General features: G+C 41.5%; 1 protein-coding gene across 1 annotated transcript; it reads left to right on the top strand.

Moving 5' to 3' along the window:
- The first annotated feature begins 1,692 nt into the window (after window positions 1–1,692).
- LSM8 (LSM8 homolog, U6 small nuclear RNA associated) lies at window positions 1,693–9,332 on the top strand. Its single transcript, XM_030481159.1, has 4 exons — window positions 1,693–1,828; window positions 2,909–2,949; window positions 4,447–4,574; window positions 9,078–9,332. The coding sequence occupies exons 1-4, from the start codon at window positions 1,798–1,800 to the stop codon at window positions 9,166–9,168; spliced, it is 291 nt and encodes a 96-aa protein (XP_030337019.1). The 5' UTR covers window positions 1,693–1,797; the 3' UTR covers window positions 9,169–9,332.
- The last annotated feature ends 341 nt before the right edge of the window (window positions 9,333–9,673 follow it).

Raw genomic sequence — 9,673 nt, 5'->3', positions numbered from 1 at the left:
TTGGAATTTATGTAGCATTTCATTTAATTATAAGCTGGACTGGAAATGAGCTACTGATTGGCTTTATACTTTAAAATTTCAGAGTATTTCCCACACAGTGTTACATCTGAAAAGGTTGTCATTCAGTGCAGTAAATAGCCAATACTGACAAAAAAGCAGGTGTAAGAAAATTTATTTTAATGTGACTCTGTGAAGGCTCTTTGAGCAGAGGTGCTGAAACAACAGCACTGACCTCATGCTTTGAGCAGCTTGGTAGATTGACTATTGTGAGAAGTCATACTGTGTAAGCCTTTAGGTATCACCAACAGACTGCTATATTACTAAATACCATTAGAGGGATACTATTCATGACTGCAATGCAGTCATGAATTGCAATGCACAAGACGTATGTACGTACAACATACTGCAGTTATGTTTCTGAAAGGTTGTTGCATACTAACAACTACATTATCTCCCAGAAGCAAAGGTGGCTAAAGAACAAGAATTGGCTTTGTAGCGTAACTTGGTTCCATTACTGAATGTCTCAACTTAATTTCCCCTGGATATTTTTTCTTGTGCCATGTACCAGCTTGGCTCCTACATTCTTGAAAACTGTCTGCTGGGGCCACCATTGAATCCAGCAGATTTCATGCACTCCTTTAGCTCACAGGACTCTTTAAGGAGACTGAGGAAACACTATATGCATCATGTGGACTAACCATGAAGTACTGAAGGCAGCAATAATCAAGGACACACCGGAATAATGGGCCACCAAAAGGGAAAGGGAAGAATGCTGGTGACAAGTAAAGTTATAAAAAAAATGAAAAAGCACAAGTCCTTCAAGACACTCTGATCTGTCATTCCCACATTTACAGATTATGGTGAAAGGACACTCCTATAAGCATAACATACAAAATTCTACATAAGAATCACCACCTACTCGGCACTGCACATATTTCCATAGATATGCATAGTTTTGCTTGGATTGCAGAGCTTGACTGCTTCATTTCTCTTCAAAGCAGCGACACAGATCTCCGCTAGCAGACTGGAGCCCGGACCCAACCAGGTGGCTTGGTGCCATGCCCATTATACCACGGGACCCAAGCACCACAAATCCACCTTCGACGAGCCTCATCTTCCCCCCATGCAGCCACGCACCACTTCCCAGAGAGGCCCTCTGCTCGGGACCGCAATGAGCAGCACCGCGCGGCTGTCCCCGGGCGCCCACCCCGCACCCCTGGCTCTGAGCCAGGGCGGAGGAACAGCCGCCAGGCCTCCTCCCCACTCACGTCACACCGGCAGCCCGCAGGAAGCCAAAGCAGGGATATGCGGCTCCCGCGTTAGCATGGGAAACGCTACACCCCGGCAGCACCACGCTGCCCATCAACCCTTAGGCTGAGCAGGGTAACTGCGCTTCCAGCCCCCCGCCGCACCCCTCCACAACAACAGCAGCCGGCCGCGCGGGCTGAGAGCAGATGACAGGTCACAGTGTCCCTGCGCCTCCCACCGAAGAGGCATCCCTACAAACGGTGCCGCGCTCCCCGGAGGGAGCAGGACGCCACCAGCTGCCATGCCCGTACCGCCCTCCGCCACCGCTGCTGGGTCCCGCCCGCTCGCTCCCCGCTCCCTCGCTCCCCGCCCCGCGCATGCGCAGGAGCCGCGCGCGGTTTGAAAACGGCCCCGCCGTGGCGCTGTACGCGTGCGCGGTGGGCGTCACTGGCGCGCGCCGGAGGTGGCGGCGGCGGGAGTCTCGGCGCCGGCGCTGCAGTCTCGCGGGAGGTGGCCGCCGGCGCGAGGCGAAGCGCGGGAGCCGCCGCCATGACTTCTGCCCTGGAGAACTACATCAACCGTATCCTGCCGCAGCGCGGCCCTGGCGCAGCGGGAGCGGGCCTCCCCTCCCCTTCGCCGGCGTGAGGGGAGACCGGGCGCGGGGGGCCCAGCGGCTCGGTGCTGCTGAGGGAGGGCGGCGCGGGGGGCCTGGTGGCTGCAGCACAGCACGGGCGTTTGGTGCTGCGGGCATCGGGTACCTGCGGGGCCGGCGAAGTGTGAGCTGCGAGAGGGGGTCCCTGGGCCCCGGCAGGCAGCTGAAGGGCCCGCGGCCTCGTGCTCCCGCAGGCGGTTCGTTTCCTTGGGCCTTTCCCGGCGGGCTGTGTCAGTTTCTTTTTTGCCTTAGACTGGCTTGGCAGGTAAAATAGGGTCCCTTGTAGCCCCAGTGCTGCAGACCTGAACCTTGCTTGATCTGTGATGAGGAACGAAGTTCATAATGGGCCTGGCTTCGTAAAGGGCTCTTAACGTGTTTGCTTACTAGCTTTACATCACTTGCTCAAAAGTTGTGAGTTAGTGTTCATAGGATCATCGAATGGTTTGGGTTGGAAACCTGAAAGTTCAAGTGTTCTTTGAACCCTTTTTGTACTCCTAATAACCTGTGGACAGTTTCAATTTTATTCAGAAATGTTAAGATGCTAACCCAAAATCATTCAGGATGATGGATATCTGATCATCACAGTGAGATAGTCAGCCCTTAAGAGTGAGGTGATGTAGAATGCCAGACTCTTGATCCCCACTGCTAAGCTGTTGTTAAAGACTTGGATTGAAACGTTTATAAAACTTCATGTTGTTTCAATTTTGAGGTAGTGCAGCTAGCAACGGGAAGAGAGGTGAACTAAAAATCTTCAGCCTGCTTTTAATCATGTTCGTGTTTGTGTATGACTCCATGGTTGGGTAATGTGAAACTTTAAAAAATAGTATGTTGTCAAATGTTTCTATCAACCATGTTGCTTTTTTCTTTTTTTTTTTTTTTTTAAGAAGTGCTGATAGGCATTTCTGGTTCTTAATGGATCTTAAAACTTGATGTTACGTATGAATGCTTCAGAAAATGTTAATGGTTCTACCTCAGATGTCTCAAAACAATTCCTTAATGAATTACCAGGTACTGTTGCAGTAATTACTTCTGATGGAAGAATGATTGTGGTGAGACTTGTATTTTTTAACATTTTGTTTCCCCCATAAAGACTTTCATGGCAACAAAGACACCATGCTAGGATATTATCACTTGCGTGTTCACACCTTTACACACTTTTAATTTAAGGCTTTATGGCCATTATTTTATACTGTATGACTTAAACACTTACTGGTTCTTGCCTGTCGGCATTGTCCATTGATAAATCTGTGCATGCAAATGCTTTGACTTTTGTCGAATGGCCTTTCCTATAGGAATGCACAAGAAAAGCTTTTCTTTTTTTATTCAGTGATTTGGCTTCCATCTAAAATGTCTTCTATGTTCACTAAGTTCTTCACCTTTCATGCTAAAACCATTTCTTCCATGTGGTTACAGAAAAACATCAGCTGATAATTGCTGAAGAATTGTGGGATTCTGTTTAAGCCTGAAAAACTAAGGATTGCCAAACTGTTATATATTAGACTGTATAATTTTTTTTTCTTGCTTCTGTGTTTGGGTTTTGTTGTTGATTTTTTGTTTGAGGTTTTGTTTTGGTTTTTTTCCCTTTTATTTCCCTCCCCCCATCTTTTATTCTTTTGTGTTTAACTTAGTAGTATGATCATTGAATGAGGATTATATGTTTGTGCCTGTACTTAGCTTTGTACAGAGTTTGGAAAGAGAAAACAGTATTTCTAGCAGAGAAATGCTAGCTTCACCAAATCGGCTGTCTGGTTGGAGTCAGTCTGGTAAACTTTGTGTTGTGATACAAGATACTTTCTACCAAAAAGATTGGAATGGAATTGGTGTATACGCCTCACTATTACGTGGCTACATAATATAAATGGATATTACCACTATTTGAATGACAGTGGTTTACATGAGCTTTGAGTTTAAATTTCTTAGTCAATTGCTGATAGTAAATTGCACAAATCAATTATGTTATAGTTTTTCCAAGTGCACATTGAAATGGTGCAGAAATTCTTCTTTTTGTGTGGGTTTTTTGTTTCTTTGGGTTTGTTTTTTTTTGGGGGTGGGGTGTGTGTTTGTAATTTTGTGGAACCAAGCTAATCACTTTCAAGGAGATACCACTTAAAATCGCATGTTAAGAATTGTTTCAATATTGCTGACCACAAGAATCCAATTTTTTTGTTCTTCGATTTGCTGATTTGATTTCTGGAAACTTCCATACAAGGAAGGCTCAAGTTTTACTACAGAAACAGTAAAATTAGTTGTCTAGAGGACTGTCATTAGTAAAGGGGAAGCTTTATTTCTTTTGATGCTAAGTATTAGTGTAGCTTTCAGGACAAACACTTGGTAAATACAGATACTTTTCTTAAATTGACTGTTGCTTTTAAAGTTTCATTCTACAGCTGTTTATGTTTAAGCCTAACAATAAAACCTAAATACAGCATCTGTTCTCTAATACCTTTGTATTGCAGCCTTGTTTAAGATATCCTTGAGAGCAAAGATGATAAATCTAGAAGGTAATTGGAATGTCTTTTTTGTGTGTGGGCTGTTCTTTTTTTCAGGGAACCCTCAAAGGTTTTGATCAGACCATTAACTTGATTTTGGATGAAAGCCATGAACGAGTGTTCAGTTCTTCACAAGGAGTTGAGCAAGTAGTGCTGGGATTATACATTGTAAGAGGTGATAACGTGTAAGTATAGCGTATTCTTGTTTAAACCAGTTTAATAAAAATTTAGCGTGTGTATGTATATATCTATACGTCTTGATAGCCCCAGATGTTGCATCTTTATTTTGGTGAGTAACACCAATAGTACTGTCAATGTTGAAGCAACCAGGGAAGTGGTGAGTCACCATGCCTGGGGGAATTTAGAAGACATGTAGATGCAGCACTTGGGGACATGGCATAGTGGCGAGTTTGGCAGTCCTAGGTTAATGTTTGGGCTCGGTTATCTTAAAGGTCTTTTCCAGCCGAAATGATTCTGTGTTTCTGTGCTAAATAGCAAATATCTATGCTTCTGTTAACATTCTGTTGTAATGTTAAGATACTGTTAGTATAGATTTACTGAGCTATAGATTGACCAGCTCATGTACTGCCAGCCTTCTAGGAAAGGTCAGTATAAAGCTCAGCATTCTCCTTTCTTGAGTCTAGGCATTGTGTAGATGTTCTTTATTCCAGCCTGTGAGAAGCAGGATCCATTGACTGAGAAGGAGATAGAAGAACGAACAAAAGACAAGAACTTGTGTGCAAAAAATCAGCAATCATCTGGTTTACAAAGCTGACTTTTAACAGGATTTCTTTAGATGAGGTGTGTTCCTGGAGAACACTTTTCATAATCTGGGAAATGCATGAAGGTTCTAGCGTGACAGAGTTAACAACTGTTGAAGCTGATGTAGTGACAGGTCAAATGTATGAGTTGATATTTGATGTAAAATGCCCTGACAAAATGCTCATTAAATGCAGAGAAAAGTAGCTCATGTGCCAAACAGGTAGGAGGGATACAGGAGAAGTGGAAAGAAGGCCTGGTAAGTGGGCCTGCTAGGAAGATTACTTTTGCAGCAGCATTCTGAAACTGATGGCAAAAAATGAGCTTATTTTTTATCACAGCCAGAAAAACAGAATGTCATAGTGACCAACCTGTGAGCCTGGATAAGAATTTTAATCTTTTAATGGACATTTCTGTACAGAGAAATGTCAAGACCTAGATTTATATCTAGGTGTGTTTATCTAACATCATTGAGAAGGAGGATCATTTTGGAAACTTTCATCTCTTTTGACTTAAGCTTTTAAGCAAAAAAAAGTAAATTGACATATTGTACAAAGCTAGGGCTAAGCATGCTACTTGCTAGTAACTTTTCAAATAGTACAAATCATAGAATACCAGCTTGGAACGAACCTCAAGGATCATCTGGTCCAACCTTTCTTGACAAGAGCAGGGCCTAGACAAGATGGCTCATCCCCGTGTCCAGCTGAATCTTGAAAGTTCCCGATGCTGGGGAATCCACCAGTTCCCTGGGGACATTATTCCAATGGCTGATTGTTCTCATTGTGAAAAATTTTCCTCTTGTGTCCAACCAGAATGTCCCCAGGATTAACTTGTACCCATTACCCCATCGTTCCTTTAAATACTGGAACATGGTGATAAGGTTTCCCCTGAGCCTTCTTTCCTCAAGGCTGAATGAACCCTGTTCTCTCAGCCTTTCCTCATACAGCTTCCCAGTCCTTTGACCATCTTTGTGGCCCTTTTCTGGACCTTCTCCAGCCTGTCCACGTGTTTTTTTTATATAGCCGGAACCAAGTCTGAACACAGTATTCCAGGTGTGACCTGACAAGCACTGATTAGAGTGGGATAACAACTCCTTTATCTCTGCTGGTGGTGCCCTTGTTAATATAGCCTGTTGGCTTTCTCTGCTGCAGCTGCCCACTGTTCATGCTTATTGAGCTGCTTGTCCACCAGGAGCCCCAGGTCCCTTTCCACAGACCTGCTCCATTCGAAGCAGTAAGGTTCAAACTTCAACTGGGGAAGTTTAGATTAGATATAAGGGAGAAGTTCTTTACAGTGAGGGTGGTGAGGCACTGGAATGGGTTGCCCAAGGACGTTGTGAATGCTCCATCCCTGGTGGTGTTCAAGGCCAGGTTGGACAGAGCCTTGGGCAACATGGTGTAGTGTGAGGTCTCCCTGCCCATGGCAGGAGGGTTGGAACTAGATGATCTTAAGGTCCTTTCCAACCCTAACTATTCTATGATTCTAAGGTGCAACAAGAAACTCATAAACAACATATCTAGTGGAGATTGATGCTTTAGACAACAACAACAACAGCAGTATTTCAGTCTCAGAGGCTACCATATAGTTCAAAACAAACGTTTTGAAGAATGTTGCAGAATTCTCAGAAAATATTCTAATTAGATTAAAAAAAAATTACTTCCTCACAAAAATGTTCACTTACTATTGAATGGCACGGGTAGACACAACTATCTAACAGCATTTCTTCAAGAAGATCTTGATATTTGAGAGCATTGAATGTGTATAAGAAGCCAGATAATTGTTTACTACTTTACTTTTTCACCATACCAGGCTGCCACATTACTCAAAACATTTTTTATAGAAATGATTTTTTTTTCATAACCTTAAACTCAGAATCATATTCATCAGAAGGAATAATTCTGTATCCATGTGATTCCTAACATAATGAAATTTGGCATCCTTGTGGGAAGAAGCAAAAAACAAACAACAACTAAGTAACACTAACTTCAAAATAGGGTACTCGGGGCCGGGGGGGGGGTGGGTAGAGAAGCTATTGAAAAAGAAAAGAAACAGTTATGGGATAAAGTACTTCCAGGCATTCTTGTGTGCCTCACTAGAAGCTTGCAGTGAATAGGCAGTGTCAGTCAGAAAAACTCAGTATGTAAAGGTTTTCAGAAGGAAAAAAGGAGCTTCTATTTTAGAAGTGTGTGATAAATTAGGAAAGCCAGACAAGATACTATTACAGTTTTACACAACTTTCTAGTATTAAAAATTGTGACAAAAAGCTGATTAAAACCCCCAAACCTCTCAAATACACGTGTGTGTGTTTTGTTGCATGAGAAGCAGAAAGCCTATGAAAGAGACAGCAGGAGTGGTGGCAGATACCATTTACATCTAGGGGAGTAAGATCTTTGAAAAAGCTGTATTTCTAGCATGTGAACTAAAGAGAAACTTTTGCTTTGTCTTAGGTGGTTTTTAATCTAAGGAAATGTTTTAAATTTAATTGTCACTTTGGAAAAAGCTAATAAATAGTAACAAGTATTCAAGATCAAGTTCTCATGCAAGAATTCCAAAGGGACTCAAATTTTAAATGAGGTTTCATGCTGGTCAGTACTTGGAATATTCAGTTGGCATAAGCAGTTAGCATTTTGTTGTCTGAGCTCACAACACGGTAAAGCTGTAGGCAGTGATGGAACTAAGGAAGCTACTTGGCTGGCCAGATTTCTGTTTCAAGGCAAGTTAAATTCCTCTTTAGTTTCCAGTGACTGTCATGGGAACCTAGACACCTGTACTGGGATGTCTTTAATCTTAAGTTCAGTCTCACTCTGGTCTGTGGCTGTATTTTTGTAAATGCTGAAAAAGAAAGAATATTAGGGATTACTAGGAAGAAGACTAAAACAGTAGATGATGTTGTGTCATTGCATTAACAGCTAATGTGTCACTATCCTTAGAGGGGTGCAGTATGAAAATGCAGGAAGACTGCAAGTGAGAATAAGTAAAGGTATAAGATGTTTTCTGTCAAGGGAAGGCTGAATAGACAATGGCTTTTCAGTTTGAAAAAAGCACAGCTGTAGTGGTTACTGGTTGCTGTGAAATTGGGAGTAGTAGAAGGAAGATGGGAAGAGAATTACTTCGTTTAAATTCCTGTAGGTTTTATCATTATTGAAAATCAAAGATAATCAACAACAAATTATGTATAAAGGTGTTCGTGGCACACGTTAAACTTCATTGGGAAACTCACTGTTGCAAGATGTAGCAGAGACCAAAAATATAACTTTATTCAGAAAGCTATTGGAGGGATTAATATAGCATAGTTTCTGGTGGCTGTTAAATCATTTTGTGGATGCAGCCACTAGCTTGTAAGTCTTTGAAGCAGTAAATGGAAGGGCACGCCAGAAGGGTTAGACTCTTCGTTCTTATGTTCCCTTTAGGTTAGTTCCCATCCTGAGCTAGTATGATATCTGTTACCTTAGCTGCCTTTTCTCTTTAAAGCAACTTTACTGAGTCCACTAGTGTTTTAGTCCAAGTAAGTCTTAACACAGCATAGGTGAAATACTATATATTCTCCATTGGATAAATTGATAACACTTTACCAGGGGGTGTTGATGTAAATTGCCATGTTTATCTGATGTCATAGCACTTACAAATTGTTAGTTAGACATTGCTCTTGAAGATCTCTTCTCTCTCTAAAAGGTTTCCAGCTCTTGTTTCAGAGGCTAACCTGCTGCCTAGAACAGACCAGCAGTACTTGGCTCTTATAACCTAGATCTTAATAATAATAATAATTTAAATAATAACAATAAAAAAACCCCTAAAACCTCCTTTAGAATGTACTTAGAGCCATAAAAATTTGAAGTTCAAATGACAGAGCTTTGCAATTTTAAAAAAGTCTTCACCAGGGGATTTCAACCAACTATAACCTTTTTGGTTTGGTTTTGTTTTTATTGCAGTGCTGTTATTGGTGAAATTGACGAAGAAACAGATTCAGCTCTTGACTTGGGGAATATTCGAGCAGAACCTTTAAATTCAGTTGTGCATTGAAAAGATGAAAATGCACAGGGACTTTGTAAATCTTTGGTTGTACAGACCTATTTAACAACGTGGATGATTTTTACAAATTGTGTGTAATTTGTTTGGTCATCAGTTTTATATTATGAATATGTTGTAGTTTTGCATGTAAATTAAAGTTTCTATGTTTTACTAAAGATGCTCTCATTGAATTTCCTTTGGGGTTTTATGCTGCATAATTTCAGTGTGAAATACATACTGGGAAATGCAAGGAGTATCAGTGATCGGCCTGATATTGTGTATATATACCTCATTCTTAAAATAAGATCTTATTCCTAAATGTAAACCAAGGCTTTTTGTGTTCTCAGGATTATTTGGATGTAGATTGTCTAACAGTCAATTTAAATATCTCTAAATGTAGTTCTGCTTATAAGTAGATTACTTTTTTTGTGATTTATGTTTTTTGTTTTGCTTTTTTTTTTTGGTGTGTAGTGTAGAAAGCAAGAATGTTAAAAGCTTTCACAGTCAAATTAGTGAC

This window comes from Strigops habroptila, chromosome 3, assembly GCF_004027225.2.
Source record: "Strigops habroptila isolate Jane chromosome 3, bStrHab1.2.pri, whole genome shotgun sequence".
Taxonomy (NCBI): domain Eukaryota; kingdom Metazoa; phylum Chordata; class Aves; order Psittaciformes; family Psittacidae; genus Strigops; species Strigops habroptila.
This window is presented reverse-complemented; position numbering and strand designations above follow the sequence as displayed.

Coding starts and splice junctions, on each gene's coding strand:
- LSM8 (XM_030481159.1), top strand. CDS start 1,798: ATGACTTCTGCCCTGGAGAACTACATCAACC. Junction 1,829..2,908: donor CCTGGAGAACTACATCAACC/GTATCCTGCCGC, acceptor ATGAATTACCAG/GTACTGTTGCAGTAATTACT. Junction 4,575..9,077: donor ATTGTAAGAGGTGATAACGT/GTAAGTATAGCG, acceptor TTTTTATTGCAG/TGCTGTTATTGGTGAAATTG.